Genomic DNA, 23,552 nt, shown 5'->3' with positions numbered 1-23,552 from the left:
CGTGCGCGTCCTTCCGGTTACGGGCTCTATCATGCTGGTGCAGTCTGTTTACTTTTTTGAATGCATTGAGTGTATCTGAACGTCACGATACACGACTGTTTGACAGATTTATCTTCCCTGTAATGCATTTTATTTTCCCTCCCGAACTATCCATCTCGTTATACCTCCGGCTGTGTGTAACGGATTAGAAAACCAGCTGAGCTGACGGTACGTTTGAATGAATTACTATTTATACAGAAAGCGTTACTGTTGCAGAGTATGTCAACATTCTTGTCTCTAAAACAAATTAGAGTCGACATCACCACAAAAGCCGTCTTTGAGAACACTCTCCTAACGTATAACGTGTAAATTGTAGTTATAACGTGTAAGTTGTAACACTCGTCATATACAGTATAGGACAATAGTTTTCAGGTTTAACTGTTCATCAGTATCAGCAAAAATAATGAAGCTAACGTTAATGAAATGGGCTTTTCTGTACTGTATCGACTATTAACATATTTACTTTTTAATAAAATTGCGAAAAATATTAAAGTAGAAACGTAAATGAATGCAAAAGCAATAAAGGGCAAGACATAACCATAATTAATTCTGATACTTTCATTTCTGTTAGTTTACTATTGTCCCCATTTATCAAAATGCCCTTGTTATTTTAAATTACTAAAACCTTTTATCTACTCTTTATTCTGTCTAGTTTGTGTAAATACACTCATCACACGTATGTGTGTGTTTTGGTTAAAAGTGCCTGATATATAAATTCAAATGTAATTGCCAATGTATTGTCTTTCTTGTGAGCCTTTTGTTTTTGCTTAATAAAATATACATCGAATGTATGCCTTTTATGGAAAATAGTTTAGTTAGGTAAATTCCTTAACCAAGATTGTGTATTTTTCTTCACTCATATTTCAAATAAGTGGCCAATAAAATATTTAATAAAATTTGTAGAGTCATTAAAAATAAATCTTCAAATGGCAATGCCAACCAAACCATTGCCATTACTGTATATGGCAGTCTTTTAGGTGTCTTTCAGAAGTTTTAAGTTTAAAGAAGTTTAAAATGCAGCACATCATGTTTGCATCATGACTGGTTTGATCATTATGACATATTTTCGTCTGTCAGATGTAAAGCTGGTCTGCTTTCCATGGAGACGGACACTGACCATCATGAGATGTTTGTGGATCTGGATTTTCCAGCAGATGATCTGTCACTCTTTTGTGATTACACCACGCCGCTCTCCAAGTTGTTGGATGATGTCACATGGCTCCGCCCACAAGTAACAGTGTTCTTTCATTTCATAAATAACATTTAAATTATATTATATAAAATAATACATTAACTCATTTTCATTAATGCCTAAAAAAAAAGAATTAAACCCAATATATAACCTACTGCATCTCCAGGAGATCTGCCAGCAGCCTCAGCTCTTTCCTGATGACCCTGTGGAGGCTCACCCAAAGCAAGGCATTCTGGGAGACTGCTGGCTGCTCTGTGCCTGCTCCATGTTACTCAAGAAACAGCATCTTCTAGAAAAGGTGAACACTGGTTTGATGTGTGAGACATTTTATCATAACTTGATATAAAACCCTCGGCTACTGTTTTCTATCATTAAAGCTGTCAGTCTTCATTATTTTAACTTCTTTTAAATAACTACATTACCCTTGATTTTGCAAGGGTAACAACAGTCAGAATATTTATGCCTATATTAGTAAATTTACATCAAAACTGAATCAGTATGCAGATGCTTTCGACTGCAAAATCGACTGCAAAATTTAGTCAAGACTTGCTCCAAGATTATTGGTCTACCTCTGAGGAGTCTAGCAGAGTTACATGAACAGCAAGTATTAAGGAAAACTCAAAGTGTGATAAGAGATGACTCCCATCCTCTGAAGCCTTTTTTTGTTCTGTTGCCCTCTGGAAGAAGGTTAAGAAGCATTAAATGCTCTTCCAACAGATATAAATTTACCTTTTGTTCCAGAGGCAGTGAGGCTTTACAACATTACATTTTAGCAAGTTTTAAATTTACATGTCTAATACATGTGTTTTTCCAAGGTTTTTTTTTTTTTTTAACTATTTATGAAATTATACATGAAGCATGCTGGATTGTTATTGTTTTTGTTTTGTTTTTTAACACTGTTTGTAAGCGATTTGTCTGTGTTTGTTGAATCATGAAAATCTATTACCCTAATCTAGTTGCCCCTGATGGGATTAATAAAGTTGTTAAACTTAAACTTTTATCCAAAGTGACTTACAGATGAGAGAAGCAATCAGTAGTTAATATAGAATAGGTTGAGTTATTGTTTTTGAATGTCACAATAAGTGAATTTTAGAGTCTTCTGTTAATCTTGGTGAAAATGTGTACTGTTCATTGTTGTTGCTTTTCTTTCCTTTTATTTTTTTAATTTCCCCTTTGTCTGTTTGTCCAATTAAATACAGTTTTTTCATGGTATGGCTTTACACTCCTAAATATAGACCTTTGAATTACAGAGCATTAAAGGGCAGCTATTTTACCCATTTTACAATATGTAAGATAAGCCTTTGGTGTCTCCAGATTGTGTCTGTAAAGTTTCAGCTTAAAATACCCATCAGATCATTTATTAGAGCCTCTGGAATCTGCCCATTTTGGTGTCTGGGTACAGTGTAGCTGTTTTTGTAGCCTGTGGCTTTAAATGCAAATGAGCTGCTCCCCCGCCCACCGATCCCACATGCGTGTCTGCTTCTCCTGCGTTACATCAGATAAACAGCAGTCAGTGACAGAGACAGACTCGGATGAAGCTGAAATACAGCTTAGTAATTTTATCTGATGTATTTTTGGTGGAGTTTATTCAAGCCTTTATGACACAATGAGTCACACACAAATGCTGTTTGCGGTACACACATGCGCACACACACACACACACACACACACACACACACACACACACACACACACACACACATATATATATATATATATATATATATATATATATATATATATATATATATATATATATAATGCGCAATTACTGACACCATGCGGCCGTGGTGATTATAACGGTTAAGAATTACATAGCGATTTTACTGTCTTTATTACTAACATGCTCTGTTTTAAAAACGTTTTGAACTTAATAAACTTATAAAAATCACAGAAAGTTGGAACAAATATTTTAATCCCAGTTTATTTGCAAAAAAATGTTCTGTGGACATGTGTATACATGTTATTATAAAAACATGGCGCCCGTCAATCAATTTGGTGGGCAGGGAAAAATCGCACTCCTACGTCACGTTGGGGTGGGCCTCAAAATCACAGGGATTTGGGTCCTATTTTAAAGAGCCCCTATTATACATGAAATAGGGTCATATTTTGGTTGTAAGAATTCCCAACAACAGTCTAATATGCATGCAAGGTCAAAAAACACTTTTATGGTCTTATAATCTGCATTTATTTATACCTAATTATCCCAGCGACTCCCATATGAATCGTTCAGCGATCAGTGACACACACAACCACACATTACCCTCCTCAGTAGAAGAACTGGGGAGGTTGACAAGAGTCTCCCAGCCCCTCGCTGACGATGGCCATAGCAACAACAAACGGCAGTGGAACGCCAGCTCACAAACCCATTTAGTGTTAAATCCGTAAACAAAGCGGCATGTGTCGCATATTTAATGTGGCCTCACAGGCCATATGAGAATATAAAGAGTGATAACCTGATACAGTACACGCGGTTACAAGTAACAAAACACAACTAAATACATAATTTGCAAGCTAGAGTAAACGAGGCAACAATTTTAATCGCACGTACTTACACTTGTGAAATGGAGGAAGAAACTGATCCATGATGCAGATGCACTGATCCATGTTCTGACAAAGTCCCTTACATTAGTATTGTTCGAATTCTTCTTTGTAAGCATGTAGTTTCCAGTAGCACTGCAGAAGGCTGGGTTATAATGCTGAGGTATTTTTTCAAAAATAAACCTCAACCACTGACTTTTCACAGTTTCATCTTTGGGTAGAGACTTTCAATAATATCCAGCTGAGCACAGCATGACTTCATTCAACCAGCGTCTGTGTGTCTAGCCTTTTCTGTGTTAGTGGGCAGGGCTGCAGGTTTCAAATCTCCCGGGTTTGCGCCCGCAACTACTGGGCGGGGCTTGTGTTTCTAAGCCATGTCATCGCGAAACACCTAATGACTCGTTATCAAGACGACTCGTTTGAAGCACTATGAGTCGACTCTTTTATAGATGAATCAACAGTTTTAAACACTGTACACTTACAGATTTAAGCCTTAGCTGGATATTTCTCTTCACTTAGAGCTGTGTTACACACTACATGGAAGGTCATTTTCAAAAACCATTAATATGGGCTCTTTAACGTCAGAAAATTAAAAAAATTGAATAGTTTTGTTTCTATCACTCCAATGTAGGGATAATTTACAGTTTTATCCCAAAGAATCACTAGTCTGTCAGATGAAGAAGGGCCAGAGTCAAAGATTCAAATAAGTAAAGTTTACTGAACATATTTGGCAGTTTCATCAACAGAAGCCAGCTTCAACACTCGTAATGAGTTCCTAGGCCGCTCTGCTTGCAATTACAAATCGATAACAATTATACCCTCTACACAAGACCAGAAAGGGTGTGATTCAGGTAACAGGTTCCGATTGGTTAAAACAAAGATAGACAATTCTAAATATGTATGTCAATGACGGGTCGTATCTGAATCCAGATAGGGATAGCGACAGGAGGCTTGGGTCAGGTTGCCTGTAGACAATAAGGAGCTGGTCTCAGACCTGTAGAACTGGCCCATCGGATGCTTATGCACATGCAAGTGACAATCTGTTATAAAAACCCAAGGTTGTTTCTTCGTACTCTCAGCTGTCTTATCAAACTAGTTCAAAACTGGTATAAACAGCATTCAGACTGCTATCTTCTTACTACACACAAAGTCTATTTTGCATAAAAAGGAAATCACTTTAAAAAGAAATAACTGTAAAAATAGCAAAATCACTTTAGACAGTATTAACTGATTGAAATAACAATAGAAACAGTTGTTCGCAGTCATCAGGCTCTGCAGTTCCACGCTAAAGGTCTCCATGACCTATGACCTGGTTTCGTGGCTCCTGAAAATAAAGTTAAAATAGACAAAGAGAGGAGCAAGGACACTGAACATTCTTACATTAAGCATTGTGTTAACTTATTCATTAGTCAAAATTATTTCAAAGTTAAATTCTCATTCAACTAATCATATTAATGAAATAATGAGGAACAGGATAATAAGAAAAGGATAAACATTGATCCCTGCTGGTACGGATTGGAAGACAGAAATCCGAATCCATCACCAATGTGACAGAGAACATGCTGTACCTACACACAGTTTTGTCCAAACAGCTTTCTAAAGTTGATTTTCATCATAGGTGCCTTTTAAATCTTCAGACTTCACACATTAGAAATACACATAAAATATACTGTAACACAGACTGCTGCTACAGGTTATTTTTTTCACAGCTATGTCTAACCGAATGTGTTTGCTATCAGGTATTTCCACCAAAACAGCCTTTATGGGGTGACTCTGCTTACTGCGGTGAATTCCTCTTCCGTTTCTGGCAGAATGGACACTGGATTGAGGTGCGAGTGGATGACCGGCTGCCCTGTATCAATGATAATCTCTGCTTCTCACGATGCCAGAGCCCAAGGGCATTCTGGGTAGCACTTTTGGAGAAAGCATATGCCAAGTAAGTGCTTGTGTAAATATATCTGCAAAATATAAAACATTTAAATGAACTATCTACCTTTTTCATATGCTCCATGATGCTTCGTGTGAATTAAATCGATAGTTCACCCAAAAATGATCATTCTGTCTTCATTTACGCATCCATCGCATGTTTGAATCCTATTTGAGTTTCTGCCTTCTGTTAAACACAAAAGAAGATACTTAATTATAATCTACGCAATAGAGTACCTTTGGGATGTGGTGGAACGGGAGATTGGCATCATGGATGTGCAGCCGACAAATCTGTAGCACCTGCGTGATGCTATCTTGTAAATACAGACCAAAATCTCTGAGGAATATTGCCAGTACCTTGTTGAATCTATGCCATGAAGGATTAAGGCAATTCTAAAGGCAAAAGGGGGTCCAACCCGGTACTAGTATGGTGTACCTAATAAAGTGGCCGGTGAGTGTATACACAGTATATTGAATATTACTGAACTGTGGGAAATACGAAGACTAAAAAATATCTCAAGGAACAAAAAACACTGAACTGGAATGAGCTTTGGTGACAGATGTGCTTGTGGTACCACGCCATGTTAAAATACCAAGTGCAATGTTATTTTTATAATAAATGCACTCCTCACTCAGTTTTCACTCTGTATATGGAATTTATAGGGTAAGCTTATTAAAAGTTATTTGTTTTAGTTATTTTGAATTAATGTTCCCCAAACCGGAAGTGCAACCTATAATCTGAAACCGTGCCGAATAACTGAGCAGTTGTTATCTGTTCTTTATGCTAGGCTACATGGTTCATATGAGCGTTTGTGGGCTGGACAAGTATGTGAGGCGATGGTGGACCTAAGTGGAACTGTAGCTGTACGATGGAGTCTAAAAGATCCAGAGTCCCCACAACAGCCAAACGACAGCCAGATTCAGCATGCTCTGCATGGGCTGAGAGTGTCTGATCTCTCCCTGGAGCTGAAGGAGAGATGTGCCATCAGCTGCTGTGTGCACAGCGCAACCACAGGTCAGACAAAAGCAACCGCTGACTTTTTTCCCTACTATCAGACACACTGTTCGTCTTATTTTTCATGTAAGAATGTATTTGTTTATAGATGTAATGTGTCTGACCTTTGGTGTCAGCCATTTTTACCTTTACTAAGCAGCTTGTGATGCTGCCTAATATTACAAACTGGCTTTTCTTAACATATTGTTGCTCTATGTGTTTTCTTAAATATTAATTCGCTGGTTTGTAGCACAGACAGTTTTGCTATTCAGCGCATTATTTAGCTACTGCAGTGAATTCTCACACATTTGTAGTAAACAGCTTACCTGGGTTTTGAAAAATAAGTTAATCCAGTTAGGCATTTGAAGCAGTTTTTAAATATTATTGTGCTGTTTGCAGCACAGTGGCTCAGTGGTCATAACACAGCAAGAAGGTTGCTGGTTTGTCTCACGGCTCGTCCCTCTGTTCTCTCCCCGTGTTCGCGTGGGTTTCCTTTGGGTGATCTTGTTTACCCCACAGTCCCCCACATGAGCTTTAAGTGAATTGGATGAACTAAATCAGCCGTAGTGTACAAGTGTGAATGAGTGTGTTTGGATGTTTCCCAGTACTGGGTTGCAGCTAGTAGGGCATTCGCTGCTTAAAAACATATGCCGGAATAGTTGGCGATTCATTCCGCTGTGGCGACCCCTGAAAAAGCCGAAGGAAAATGAATGAATGAATGAATTATTACAATGTTATATTATTCCTATTTTAATTTAAATTATATTTACATTTACTTAGGTTTTTTATGTTAAAGTTAATAGTTTCGAAATTATTTGTTTTATTCGAATGTTAGGGTTTTGATTATTTTTTATTTTTTTTTTATTTTTATTTATTTATTATTATTTATATTATTATTGTTACTTTTTTATTTCAGTTTTAGGAATTTACTTTAGCTTGTTTTTATTAAGTAAGTTGCCAAACAAATTACATTTCTACCTTTTCTAAGTTTTAGATTTTTAATTTAATTTAAAATACTCAAAAAAAGGTTTCAGTTTTCACAAGAACAGTGATTTATAGTTGACATATTTTCAGAATGTATGTTTACTGCTTGAATTTATGCTGGCAACTTCTTAACTACCAGGAAATGTACATCTTTCACAAAATAAAATAGGAAATATCTAGAGTTAGATTATTCTTCCCTTTCATGTTTTTATAATTAGGAAAAGAAAATAAATATTAATTTCATATGTAATTTGCTTAATTTATTCAGGTTAGGTGGCTATGCAGTAATAATGATGCCTTTTGGGGCCTAAAGTCTGGTAAAGGCTTTGCTCTCTCTCTCTCTCTCTCTCTCTCTCTCTCTCTCTCTCTCTCTCTCTCTCTCTCTCTCTCTCTCTCTCTCTCTCTCTCTCTCTCTCTGTCTCTGTCTCTGTCTCTGTCTCTCTCTCTGTCTCTCTCTCTCTCTCTCTCTGTCTCTCTGTCTCTCTCTCTCTCTCTCTCTCTCTCTCTCTCTCTCTCTCTCTCTCTCTGTCTCTGTCTCTGTCTCTCTCTGTCTCTGTGCAGGTTTCCCTGAGCTTGGCCAGTTTCACGCCATGAGTGTGATGGAGTGGACGAGTGTGACCACCATTACAGGTGAAGGAGTGCAGCTGATCAGGATACTCAACCCCTGGGGGAGGAAAAGCTGGGCTGGGGTCTGGAGGGAGAGGTATAATGAAAAAAAAAACATTTTGTTAGTTTTAGGTGATGAAAACCCTATTTTACTTGATTGATTTGAAAATATTTGAAATGTGATTGCAGATAGCCCAGTGAGCAGTTGACATATAGTGCAACTGTGCTGTAGGCATCCTGAGTTTAAGTCTTGACTCGCTGATCTTTTCCAATGCCATCACCGTTCTCTCCAGCTTTGCTACCGGTCAACATACTGTTATAAATAAAAAAAATAATAATGTTCTACCTTGAAAACTGCATCTATTTTTATATCTTTACCTTTAAATTAGCTTAAATTATGTTTGAAAATTACTTATTACCTTTCTAACTTCCATTCTATAAACAGAATATTTCTGTTTTTTATTTATTTATTTTATTTTTTCTTTAAATGCTTACATTTTTTTTGTCATCAATAACTTGGTTTAATTGCAATAATGGAACCTATACAACCAACACATTTTACAATTAATTACATGTGTGCGATTTTACAGATGACTATTTCACTCCTGTTAAAATCAGAATGGTGAAGAAAAATCATAGTTTTAATATTTTTACTGTTATTACTATTTTACTATCACTACTTTTAGAGGAATTTTCTGCTGTACAGTATTAAAGGGCCTGTATTTTTGTTTTTATATAGTGAGATGCTGAAAACACCTTATCATCAAATGTGTCGAACTATACCATTCATTTACACAGATGTGCAGAACATGGTTTAATATTTACAGACACAAGTCCATATTGCAATTCGATTTGGTGCCACAGCCCTAATTTTAATTCATTCATCAAAAAATTGGCAGATTCTGTGACACTCCACAGGCATATTACTGTAAGTTTACAGAAAATTACATATTTGTGTTTCTGCAATTCAGTCCATATTCTTTTCATCACAAAAAAAATTATAGTGCCTGAGTGGTCATTTTTCTGTATGAATATATTTATTCATTCATTATTTCTTCATTTATCCATGGGGAATTTTTTTTAGCAGTAGCTGCTTTAGAAAGTTCAGTTCGACTACCACTAGAGGGCAAGTTGGACACCATGGAAAGAGGGCTTCTGTGTTTATGATTGTGTGTCTGTGTACAGTGGATCAGGCTGGGCTTCTCTGGAGGCGTCCTGTGCTAAGTCTCTGCTGTCCCGTACTGCAAAGGGCGAATTCTGGATGGATGAGGCTGAATTCCTGCAGGAGTTTGATGAGGTCACAGTGGGCTGTCCTGTCAATGATGCAGGACACCTCCAAAGCATCTACACAGGTACTGTTTATACTAGAGGTGGACAAAATGTTGAAGTGCTGAAAATTAACTGACTTTTGTTGCTTTGGTTTATTTTGTTGGCCAAAATAAATAATGCATTATGTGCAGTTGGGCCGAAAAATTAGTTGCATTTGCAGTAATACAGCATGGTGGTGTGTGGAATCTACAGTATTCTGCAGATTTTACACAAATTATTTTTGAAAATGATTATTGCTAATGTACATTAGTCAAATAGTGCTTTTTTAATATTATATTTACCATCAGCATGTTACTGTCATTGATTAAAAATATTAAGGTGACATTTTTTAGTAAACTGCAAGTAATTTTAACTGATAAAATGAAAGGTGAAGCTTTAATTGATTAATTATGATCAGTTTAATTTTGTATGGCCAAGTGTGAATTATTTATTGTGGGACGATGGTAATTAATTATATATACATATTCAGATTTACTGCTTGACCACTGTATATTGCATAATAAAGAAGATAAAGAGCTTTGAACATTTCCATATTAACAATTGCTCTATTGGTCAAAACGTCACAATTAGATTTTTCTTTCTAAAATCTTTCAACCCTCATGATAAAATAAAATACTGCAGATTTATTTATTTATTTTGTTAGATTTTTGTTCTTAAACCACATTTCCCCCTTCATCTTGCATTATGGTAGGCCAAATTTTATGTTGAACCCACTTTGACTTTCAGGTCCTGGTTTGTGCTTGTGTGTTCAATATGTTCTTAAATATGTTGAGAATAATTAATATATTTAATCATTACATTTATTACTAATATTTTTTTTGTCATTTTCTGTCATGTAGGAAACTTTCTAACCCATAGTCAGCAGATTGGAGGCCGCTGGGTCAAAGGTCACTCAGCAGGTGGATGCCGAAACAACAGCACTTTCAGCAGCAACCCGAAGTTCTGGCTGAAAGTGTGTGAGAAAGGAGAAGTGTTACTGTCGCTGCTGCAGTGCAGAAGAGCTGAATCACCAGCAGAGGGTGGCACTCAGCCGCACACACACCTTCAGGCCATCGCACTGCATGTGTGGAAGGTAAGAGGACCACATTGGGCCTGCACGATATTGGAAAGAGAATTAACATTGCGATATTTTGTTTTACTGCGATTATGTATTGCGATATGAATACAATTTGACCAGATAGCTTGAATGGCTCATTTTGGAAAGATTTAATTTAGACTGATTTAGTATTTTGTAAGGGAGGGAATAATGCATAAAATGTAATGAACCATTACACATTAGCATAGATAAATACACTAGAACAAAGATAGAAGTGAAATATTTTTATCACAGTATTCAGATGCAGATATTGTATAATCAAATGTAAAAAAATAACACTGTATAGTCCTCATTGTATAAAAAAATGCAATGAATACATCTTTGTTAGAGTTGTAAACAGTTCAGTTCCGTGTGCCTGAATGCTTACACAGCCACAGGCCTTAAAAACACATGCAAATGATAAACTTTCACTCCATTATGATAAAACTCTTTAGTGACTCAAAATCTTCTGTGTTCTGAACAGTGACTCCATTCATTCATTTTCTTTTTGGCTTAGTCCCTTTATTATTCAGGGTCGCCACAGCAGAATGAACCGCCAACTTATACAGCATATGTTTCACGCAGCGGATGCCCTTTCAGCTGCAACCCATCACTGGGAAACAACCATAAACCTTAGTTCACACACATACACTACGGACAATTTAGCTTACCCAATTCACCTATAGCACATGTCTTTGGATTGTGGGGGAAACCGGAGCACCCGAAGGAAACCCACACAAACACTGGGAGAACATGCAAACTCCACACAGAAAATGCCAACTGACCCCGCTGAGACTCGAACCCGTGACCTTTTTCCTGTGAGGTGAAAGCACTACCCACTGCACATGGCTCCATGTAAAGATATAATCCCAACATATAAACTTAGCATTGTGATTATTACGGATGTGCATATTGCGATATCGATGCTGAAACAATACATTTTGCAGCCCAAGACCCCACACTAATATTTCATTGTACATATCACATTATATGAATTGGGATGCCAGATGTTGAGTTTTGCCCATATCTTTTAAGCCAATATTTTTAAACATGTTTTAGGGTGAAGGCCAATGCCAATGTCAGGTTTATCATTTTACTGCCCATAAACTGTTGATTCTGACTATTAAATCAACTCCGGCTTCTGATGTTATGACACTAATTATTGCTTAACTCATAAATAGAACTAAATGAATATTTTTGTAGTTATATTTCCATTAGTATAACACAGCAAACCCTCAATAAATACAATTTATTATCGGACGGGCAATAGGATATTGGTGGACCTGTTTTGGAGTAATATTGTAAAGTAAAAAAGATTTACATAGCAGGTACTGAATTAAGCTGTATACAGTATGATTGGTGGATGTCACAGAATACTGTTTTCCCTCACACATTCTAACCAAGTTATATGTGTATTTTACTTAAATTTTACTGTAACACTTCACTTGAGAAGGTGTTCATAAGACTGCCATGAAACCTTTAAAATCATGACATAACACGTGTCATGAATGTGAATGAGATTTTATGCATGCTCTATGACAGCTGTTATTAAGCGTCATTTGCTCAGTTATGTCCTTTTAAATGCAAAGATGACATTGTTTGTTATGACAGCTTAATATAAACAAATACATCACAACCGGTCTTCATCTTTTGTTATGACAACTTGACATTACCAAGATGTTTTAGTATGCCCCAAATTTTAGTATGTAAAATGTTTCAGCATACCAAAAGTGTTTTAGTATGGTTTAAATTTTTACTCAAGTGAGACAAGTGTGGCACCAACCTTCTCGACAAGAGAAGGCACCAATAATGCTCCATACACCATACTAATCAAGCAATACAACTGTTTTTTGCTGGTCCACACAGCTGATATTAATTATCACAATAATAGTCAATAATCATGAATCATACTCATGAATATCATTAATCGAAATACAGCTAAATTGCATAAAAGGATTATAATGCAAAATAAAGATGAGATTACATGAATAAAAGACAGATAATAGCTGCATCTCAAATGGCACACTATACACTATGCACTATGTACTTCTGCACTTACACACTCAACAGCGTAGTATATGTATGTAGTGTCATCCCAAATGGAGCACTAATGTTTTTTTACTAAGCAAACCGTTTCCCTGATGACGTTTGACGGTTGCCAAATCAGTGAAATAAATGACCAAACTATCAAGTAATACTTGCCATGCGTAAGACCGCATTCACCATCGGGAGACGATGTAGCTCCGCCCCTTCCGCTACGTGAGCAAAGCTGCGGTCGTTGAGTGCGTGAAGTGTCCATCATTCCACACTTCATTTTATCGGCTGAATGAGTACATCATCCAGGTAATTAAAGTGCAGAGTTTTCAGTGTGAACGTACTTCTTACACTATTTATACTACAAAATGGCGTAGAATAGAGCATAAGTATGCGATTTGGGATGCAGCTACAGAAAACCCCAAGCAGTTTGATACAAGTATATACAACCTCAGAGACGTGCCATCATTTTCCTCTTGAAAGACTGGGGAGCCCGTTGCAGTCACATTGGAAAACCAACACGTGTGTCCGAGAATGCCGGGCGATACGCGCTTATCCCATGGCTGAGCTTCCAATGTTTCAGCAAGAAACCCTCATCTTTATTGTCAAAATTTGGGTGCTTTTCAAAGGTCAGCCTATTAGGTAAGATTGAAGTGTGAGTTGATCAGGCCCACCTTCTCTCTCAGCTAGGTGCACATTATTTCTGATTGCAAAGCTCAAATTTGAGGTTTGTAGTGTCATTATGATCATCTAGAGTCAATATTCTACCTCCTGAAATTTGGAGAAAGTTAACCTTAAGGTCAAGAGACCCTTCTCTGGTCATGCTCGAGGGTCAATATTTTACCTTCTGATATTTGGAGAAAGGTGTAAAGTTAACCTTAAGGTCCTGAGACCCCTCTCTGTTCGTTTGATTGTTTGTTGAACGCAAGAGGAGAAAACTAAAAAATAACCCAAAAATTACCAGTTTAACGAGTAAAATGCTTAAAGTACATTTAAAACCAGCGCTTCTCATGCTTACTCTAGTTGTCTAATGCAAAACAATGAATCTAAATCACCACAAAGGTCAAAATTCATCTAAATTTGAGTTATTTACCATATCAGTGTTTACATTGCAAGCTATTACCAGCTGATTTATCAAGTGGTCTGATAATATAATGCATTCTTATTAATATGTTGTATATGATATGTTGTAGGTGGAGAAGAAGCACTTTAACCTCATGCAGACACTCAACAAGCCACCGTTTGTGTCACACGCACATGCATATGATAGGGAAGTGGTGGTACACACACACCTGAATCCTGGCTTTTACCTGCTGGTGCCCAGTACTTTCCTGCAGGGAGCAGAGGGACCATTTCTACTAAGAGTTCATTCATCCTGCTCCACCTCTCTCAGGTAACTGCATAAAAAAATAATAACTGTTACCTTTCGTGCAGGCCAAAGTATATGTTAATGTATAATTTCATATTTTTTTAAAACTGTTTGAATGAATGATTTAGTAACTCACTCATACAGACTTAGGTTCAATCCCAATTCTTCCCTTTAGCCCTCGTTTTGCACGTTTACGTGAAGGGGTAGGGGTGTCCCAATTCTCTTTAGCTTGAAGGCGTAGGGCTAAGGGAAAGGGCTAGATACCCCTTGAAACGGAAATTTTTCAGGACCACACTCGAAACCAAGGGGTAAGACAATTTTCCTGAATACACCATCTACAATGACAGCATGGCTCCACACGGAAGTCAGGAGATGCACAAATTAGTACTTTTTTTGTCATTTATTAAGAATTTTTTAAACAAACAAGCTAATTTTTTAATACATTCATAACCATGTTTGTGTTTAACCGTCATGCTTTTATGAAAAAAAGCTCAAATAAAAATCGCTAAATTTATAATCCCTAAGAATAACTCCTGTATAGCAATCCCACAACATTCTGACACTCGAATACCCTGTCAGAAAAGTCTAGTGGCTGAGAATGACCTTTTAACAGTGTCTGCTATAATGTTAATATTGTTTTTGTCTGTGTACATAAGCCGCTTTTCCACTATCGTGCTGAACCGTTCTTTATGCTGAACCGTTCTTTATGCTGAACCGTTCCATTTCGTCCCAAACTGGGCCAGACAGCACGGATACCGTTTCATTTTCCACTGTTGTGCTGCAAGAAAGCTATTTGAAATGTTACACAAAACGCATCAGTAGTTGCCTTGGTAACACAATGTAAATGGCTCCCTTTGTTCAATTAAATTAAAATTTAAATGATAGCAGAAACTATGTTTTTCATGTTCATGTGTAAAAGCGAAAGGAACCATGTGACTAAGCACTGTTCTCATGCCGCTCTCTCATATGGGCTGCTAAATATACATATCACAGCACCCCTATTTATTTAGAGGTCATATGCTGCATATGCTCTGGGCAAATTTAATTTGGATGGAAAATTACCAAAATGCAAGGTGGTGATTGAAAATAATTGGAGAGGAAATAAATAATAAAAAATAAACAATGATAATGCAACAATAATAGTGCATTTGTATTAGTGGCAGAAATATATTTTTGGACAGGCCTTGTCAAAAGTGAGTGGGCACTTTCACTAATAATAAAAATAGCACTTTCAATTAAATTACACAGCGGATATCAGAAGTTGATCATGATATAAAATATACTACATTTTGTTGGTAAAATATAACCTTTTAAACGATGGCTGTATATTGATTCAGTATTCAAACATTAAATAACGAAGGCAGCAAGTTTATTAAAAAACGAGTATGAAACAACACACAGCATATCAGAATATAAAGCATATAAAGGGCTATATATTTAGCAAAATGCTGCTCTTTTTGTATTTGTACCATTTTATTTGTGTTTTAATAATTTGTATTTAATAATTTAATAAAGATTGTAAGTCTTCATAATTAACTAACGAGTTAGACAAATTCCTGCTCGACGTTTTAGAAAATATTTTGCGTAGCTGGCCAATATATTTACAACACAGAAACATGTTACATGGCCTCATAAATGTCCAACTTATATTTAACTGAATCGTATACAGCCTATAGCAAAATGCTGAAAATTGCTCATTTTATTTTTCTAAAACATTTGTCAAAACGTATTGTTCAATTCAATTCACCTTTATTTGTATAGCGCTTTTACAAAGTAGATTGTGTCAAAGCAGCTTCACATAAAAGATCATAGTAAATTGGAACAGTGTAGTTCAGTTTTCAGAGTTTAAGTTCTTTCAGTTTAGCTCAGTTCAGTGTGGTTTAAAAATCACCACTGAGAGTCCAAACACTGTAGAGCAAATCTAACGATGCGCAGCTCTACAGATCCCAAACCATGCAAGCTAGAGGCGACAGCGGAGAGGGAAAAAAAACTTCACTGATTGGCGAAAGTGAAGAAAAAACCTTGAGAGAAACCAGACTCAGTTAGGCACAACCATTTTAATTTCTTTGTAACGTCGTTGATTTTGATATTTTTTGAATATTGACATTTAAGAATCCATATTTATTTGATTTATTCATTCATTTGACTTGTTTATTGGTGCATATAAAGTCTATAATTCAAATCATACAACAGTACCTTGGACAGCTACAGTGCCACTCCGTAAAGCTTTCAAACAAAAGAAAGATTTGACTTTCTCCGGTGACAGTCGACATTCACAACATGTTGCTCCTCGTTGTTCAAAGAGTCTGCAAGTTCGTGTTCCAAGGATATGTTGTGGATTGTGGAATTCGATGATATTAAGCAAGTCTTTATTCGATGCGCAGCAGAAAAGTCTTTCAGCAGTGCATATAGCTGTTGTTAAAGTTCTCTCCCGGATCAGAGTGAGTTTTTGTGCTACCAAAATACAGCGCTGATTGCAATAAACTCATGCTCAGTCAGTCGAAGTAAAGGTCTCATTGCTGTCTATCAAATTATTCAAGCTCTAGCCACGAATAAAACAATAGACTTATTAGTTTAAGATTTTAGATGACAGCTTAGTAATTATACATGGTTAATTATATTCAAGGCTATAAAATAATAACTTTAACAAATAAAATATGTTCGTATAAATGTGGCGAGCCAATGATTCCCTTCCCTGCCAGAGGCTGCTCTATGGTTTTAAAATCCTTTTCGAACTGTATGGTTTAGACCTGTATAATTTTTTTATATTAAATGTAGTGTAGTTTACTTGTGGATGTCTGATGATTAGCACTCTTCCGCTGAGCCAGCTGTGGTAGCTTGGCAATAGAGCTGCGACGTCAACACACAGAATCTGTCAGCACAGATTCCGGGCCGAGAATGGTTTTAATCGTGCCGCGCCGTTCCAGGCTCAGTGGAGAAAGAACCGTACCAAAGTGTTCTTAGAACGGTTTGGCACGATAGTGGAAAAGCGGCTATAGATGAATATGACCACAGTGTAAATTCACAGTATAGTTAAGATCTTATTGCCACATTAGATAGCTATGATAACATGATATATGCCTTCAGTGATTTCCTGAAGATAAATACAAAAAAAAAAACACTACTGGAATAACTACAGCAGTCGCCATCGTCTGATCTCATATGAAGCAAGAGATCGCGATGACATATGATGACGTGTGCAGGTGCTGTAGTGGTGTTCCATAATAGTAAATTTTAAAGCCCTTCTCCTTTACACTTCGTTTCAGGGGCCAAGGGGATGGGGTAGGGGTACAAAAATAGAATTGGGATTGGGCCTTAATTTCTGGATGAATCAGCAATTTTGAAGAATCTATTGAGCAAAATTGTTAAGTTAAATGTTACAGTCTTCTTTATTTGAAGCATCAAGTCACATGTAGATACAATGAGGGCTATTTCTGGTTTCTGATGGGAATCTTTGCTGCACATCACTCACAACAAACTGTAAAGTTAAAAGATTTTTCTAATGACTTATGCTTACCTAAGCTGTGTTTATTTCTTCAAAACTATAGTAAAAACATAAATTACATTTAAAAAATGATTTAAATAGTTTAATAGAGTTTTTTATTTAAATATATATTTTAAAATGTTTTTTCCTCTGACAGCTCATCAGATTCTTCAGAAATCATTCTAAAATGCAGGTTTTTTTGCTTGAGTAAAGTCTCTGATTACTAACCATACTGAAAACAGCTGCTCTTATTGTTTTGAATGAACTATTTATGTGAATAAAAAAATACAAAACAACATTTATACGTAACAAAAATATATATTTCACTCATGATTAATTTAATGCAGTTTTGTAACAATTTAGTAATTCATCCAAAAGCTCCATAGAAGCCCCATAAACTTCCACTTATACGCTTACGAATGCGGCAGACCGAAAACGGAAGCTCGTGCGAAAAGTTTCACAGTTCGCTGCGGGTAAAGTCTGGATAGGATACAGCTGTGGACACGCACATCAATATAGCATAATTTTTGTAACACTGTATAACAATAATTAATATTTTTACACTACTGTGACAGTTGGGTTTATGGTTGGGGTGGGGGTAGGCATTAATAAAATACAATTTATTGGGTAATATAATAAATAACAAATAATACTCGGTACAACTACTGTTTTTACATTACTATGATGGTTGGAGTGGGGGTATGTGTTAATAATGTACAATTTATTGGGTAATTTAATAAATAACATAAATAATACTCTGTACAACTACTGTTTTTATGTTACTATGATGGTTGAGTTTATGGTTGGGGTGGGGTAGGCTTTAATAAAATACAATTTATTGGGTAATATAATAAATAACATAAATAATACTCTGTACAACTACTGTTTTTACATTACTATGATGGTTGGAGTGGGGGTATGTGTTAATAATGTACAATTTATTGGGTAATATAATAAATAACATAAATATTATTCGGTACAACTACTGTTTTAACATTACTATGATGGTTGGAGTGGGGGTAGACGTTAATAAAATACAATATATTGGGTAATTTAATAAATAACAAATAATACTTGGTACAACTACAATTTTTACGTTACTATGATGGTTGGGTTTATGGTTGGGGTGGGGGTAGGCTTTAGTAATGTACAATTTATTGGGTAATATAATAAATAACATAAATAATACTCAGTACAACTACTGTTTTACGTTGCTATGATGGTTGGAGTGGGGGTAGGTGTTAATAATGTACAATTTATTGGGTAATATAATAAATAACATAAATAATACTCGGTACAACTACTGTTTTTACATTACTATGATGGTTGGAGTGGGGGTAGGTGTTAATAATGTACAATTTATTGGGTAATATAATAAATAACATAAATAATACTCTGTACAACTACTGTTTGTACGTTGCTATGATGGTTGGAGTGGGGGTAGACATTAATATAATACAATTTATTGAGTAATTTAATAAATAACATAAATAATACTCTGTACAACTACTGTTTTACGTTACTATGATGCTTGGGTTTAGGGTCGGGGTAAGGGTAGAAGTTAATAAAATACAATAAATGGGAAATTTATTAAATAATATAAATAATTCTCGTTAACATCCATCTGCAACTATATCTGATCTAGCAGCAACCTTCGTTGCATTGCAAAGTTCAAGCTTGTTTAACTCTGACTTGTGAAATCACATCATGTGATTGCGTGAGACTAATAGAAGATCAAAACATGACACCTCTGTACAGAAATTATGGAGCAATGGCTCGCTTTTTTTTTTCTTTTTTTTATGTGTAATCATCTTGTTTTATCCCGCCCCTTGTCACAGCCCCGTACAACAGAATTTCACATGCTCAAACGCTAGTGTGGCCATGGCGTAAGTATTCATTTCCAAGAAAAAGACCCCAATCTTTTGAATGTTAGTGTATGCATATCATAATTCCATATGATAAAAACAGGACAATGTTTTCTTTTATTCCACAAGCAATATAATTTACAAATAGTAATGGACTATGAAGTTTGCTGGTCTGATGTTAAGTTTTTTGTGTGTTGTATTATGATGGTCCATGTTTATGTGTTGAACACCTGATGATGGCTATACTGCAAATTAATTTCCCCATGGGAACTAAAAAAAGTTACCTTTCCATACCAGTGCCACTTTAATAAGCTGCATTAAACATGTGATATGATGAAATAGTCATCTCAATGGTCCAAAATGTCTCTGTTTTTCTCTCCAGTGTGATGAAGTCATCTCCTCCTCTTCAGCTCAGATCAGAGGGCGAGTGGGAAAGTATCAGCTCTCACGGCTGCTGGTCTATCGGTTCAACTGCCGGAGGAAGTCGCAATTTCACCACACATGGACTGAACCCGCGTGTTCCCCTTAGTGTGACCTATGACCCTGGAGGTAACAATGTAAGGGTGACCCTGCACCAAAACAGGCCTGAAAATTCCCTCCATCCCATTGGCTTTCATATTTATAAGGTCAGTAATTTTCTATTTTTCTATGACATACTGCTGAAGCATGTTTGTTAAGCTACTGTAAAGGCATATTAGTTACTGTAGGTGTCTAACACTCTTTTGTGTTTTTTTTAGGTACCTGACGGTGGTTCTGGTTCTCTGTTAAGCCCTGGTGTCATGTCTCCAGTGGTCAGTTGTGTGCCTCATGCTTACTCCCAGGAGGTCAGTGTGTTTTGTCATCTTCTGCCAGGCGAATACGTCGTAATTCCCTCTACCTACCAGCCAGACCTCAGCTCTGACTTCATACTTACTTTTATACGCAAGATACAGCGGTAAGCACTCTGTCTATACACTTTATAATAGAAGATGCTTCAAAAATCTATCATTTTTCCCCAAATAAACTTTGTTCATTCACACAACGTATAATTTCTTTAGTGTTTTAAGAAGAAGCTGAAGAACACGATTTTATTATTTTTACTGTTTCATAATCTTGTCTACAAACATTAAGTTCTTTTAAACTGAAACGTCCCATTATTATTGGCGTTTTTATCAAAGTGAATGAACTACAGAGGACGTTTTATTATATGGTTTTCTGCTGGATCCCACAAGACTCACTCATGGACGTTTACTCAAAAGAGAACTTCCCTTAAAATGTCAATATTGCAACAGAAATTACAGTGTTAAATATATACTTTTGGAATGCCCTATTTTTAATGTTATTAGAAAATGATTTTTACCTGGAGAGACTTTAAAGGTGCTGTATTTAAGTTTTTGACTCTTCTAAAGCATACAAATACCATAATATGTTTGCAGATATTTACGAACATGCTAAGTGAACATTCTTGTTCATCTAAAAACAATGCTAAAGTCAGATATTCTGTCTTTGTTTTGGTTCTTTTTACCCGCCCAATGCCAGTTAAGCCAATTATATTTCAGCACCCTGGGTTACCTTGATGGAAAACAGCATATTTCATTCATTTAGTCAATTAGAGAGGTTCTTAAAGCATGCGCTTGTGACACAAACGCGACCTCCGGTGGACAGAAGCAGACTCAGAAATGAGACGCAGATTCAGAGTTCCACATGAGGTTATTAATTGGCAAATAATCGAAATATTACGAGCTTAAACATTAGGTGAGCAGGTTACTTTGTAACCCCGTGTCCGTACAAAACGCTACATGACAAGATTTGCAGTGATAACCAATTTGGCTGTTTGCACCAGATGAAACACGACAGAAATTTAAATACAGCCATTCAGAAGCACAGAATATGCACTCACTTATGAAATGCTGAGGTTTATAATCTATTTAATATATATTAAACCTATTTAACATTATTACATGTACATGCTTAAGCACTGATATGTGTTGGTTTTAAGTCCTAAAGCTCAGTTTTAAACAGTCTATTATGTTTTTAAAATCTGAGGTGAACCATCTACTGCTGTTTTCAGTAGTATGGCAATAAATGTCATGTAAAATGGCATTCAAACTCACATTATTAGCATTTAACACTGAGAAAAGCACATGAGGTGTACCTGAGGTGATCATTGGCAGTTTTCTGCTGCAAGAAATAGAAGCCGTTTCTAATATATCAAATCGAATGCTTTTATTATGGAAAATATTTCCATATTTTTTCCAATATCGCGTGCCATTGCTTTTATATAGAACACAATTTAAATCCGCTTTTAGGCTCGATCGTCAGACTTGCTCCTTTTGGTCCTCAATCTGGCAACCTGCGCTTGCATTTGTTTTGATCCAGGAATGCAAAACTTAGTTCAACCACTGGGTGTCAAACTTGCATACTGCTCCTTTAAAAGAAAAAAATAGTGAATCCTTCAAAAACTGTAAAATTTCTAGCAAAAAATAAACCATAAAAACTTTTTTGTTTTTTTGTCATAGGTATTATTTATTAATGTTGCTGTCTTTTTATTTTTGTATATATATTTTTTATTATAGAAAAGTGGTATTTATAATGTGCTATTTAAAATGTTGTAAATTTTGCCATGAAATAGCCAGAGAAGCTGATATTGCAATACATTCAAAACTCTCTTCTTCACGTCTTAAGTTTATTTTTTTTACATTTTTCTTAAGTTTCCTTGTCAATTTTTTTTAAGTTATGTTGCAAATAAAAATCTGTATGTATTCAAATAAAGTTTGATTGTTTTTGACACATTATTAAAAAAATTGAATAAAATATGTAAAATCAAAATATACAAAACAAATTTAATTTCATTAAAAATGTTCTTAAACGTGTCTTAAAAAGTCTTCAATTTGACTTGTTGAAACCTACAGAAACCCAGTATATAGTCATGCTCTAATAAACTAAATTGACTTACTCCAGTTTGAGAATATAAAGCTCTTATAGTAAAAATAAAGGTAAAATTTTCATTTTTTTTAAATTCTGGCTGTTTGACTTGAATTATTTGGCTAGTAAAGCATTAATGTTGTCGTCCTCTTCAGAAAAGCAATGCAGAGTCAAGAGCACCTGGGCCGTGCCGTTCAGGAGGTAATAATCTTTTTTCAAAGACATGAATCATGACTATATATATATATATACATAAATATATATATATATATATATATATATATATATATATATATATATATATATATATATATACATAAAATGTAATTGTATAGTATATTATGTATTAAATCACTCTTACTCATGGATGTTACTAATTTGGAAAAATGTAAATTATTATTAAATGGAAATAATATGCTGTGCCGTTTTCCTAGGATGTTAAATCACTGTTTGCTTGTACAGTATTTGTCATTGTTAGATCTGAGTTCTCTTCTATATCGTCTGCTCTTCACTGTACGGCTTTTGTTGAAATGCTCTTATCTCTGTGTGTCCTCACAGGTCTCCTGTATCTCAGTGATGAAATGATAGAAAGTGGATCAGATGGTGACAAGAGTCTCGTCCACTGAGCTGATCTCTTATGAAGCTGTCTGTGCACATCGATTACTACGAACAGCTATCACAACCTACCAGTGAATCATGGTATATACTAATTTAATGTATATGGTATATAATGAATGAGGGTATAACCACCCTTCATGAAATATGTGACCCTTGGACCTCAAAATCTTCTAAAATCTTAGAATCCTAAATCCAAAACCTACAATTTTGCATGTCCATTTTTAAACTGAATAAATAAGATCCCCATTTATGTTTGGTTTATGATTAGACAATATTTGTCCGAGATACAATTATTCTAAGCTTTCATCTAAATATTTAAAAATCAGCTTTAAAGTTGTTCAAAGTGCTTAGTAATGCACATTACAAAATAAAAATGAGTTGTTTTAATATTTAAGGTAATAAATTCACAAAATATTCTCATTGAACATGATCTCAATATAATTTTATTGATTTTTGACATAAAAGAAAAGTCGATTATTTTGACCTGAACATTGTATTTTGGCTATTCCCACAAATCTACTTAAGACAGATTTTGTGCTCTAGGGTCACATATGTAAGGTGAGGATCATGTGATCCTGAAACCAGCCTAATT

At 35.6% G+C, this 23,552-nt stretch overlaps 1 protein-coding gene across 1 annotated transcript; it reads left to right on the top strand.

The window, feature by feature from the left end:
* Positions 1-20: 20 nt before the first annotated feature.
* capn10 (calpain 10) lies at positions 21-23,019 on the top strand. Its single transcript, XM_056480656.1, has 13 exons — positions 21-207; positions 1,117-1,270; positions 1,398-1,529; positions 5,512-5,708; positions 6,487-6,713; positions 8,238-8,379; positions 9,468-9,634; positions 10,451-10,683; positions 13,914-14,113; positions 19,821-20,064; positions 20,176-20,372; positions 22,498-22,543; positions 22,901-23,019. Exons 2-13 carry the CDS (start codon positions 1,139-1,141, stop codon positions 22,925-22,927), a joined length of 1,944 nt encoding a protein of 647 aa, XP_056336631.1. The 5' UTR covers positions 21-207; positions 1,117-1,138; the 3' UTR covers positions 22,928-23,019.
* Positions 23,020-23,552: the final 533 nt, after the last annotated feature.

Source organism: Danio aesculapii, chromosome 2, assembly GCF_903798145.1.
Source record: "Danio aesculapii chromosome 2, fDanAes4.1, whole genome shotgun sequence".
Taxonomy (NCBI): Eukaryota; Metazoa; Chordata; class Actinopteri; order Cypriniformes; family Danionidae; genus Danio; species Danio aesculapii.
Note: the sequence above shows the minus strand (reverse complement) of the source record. Positions and strands in the feature narration are given on the sequence as shown.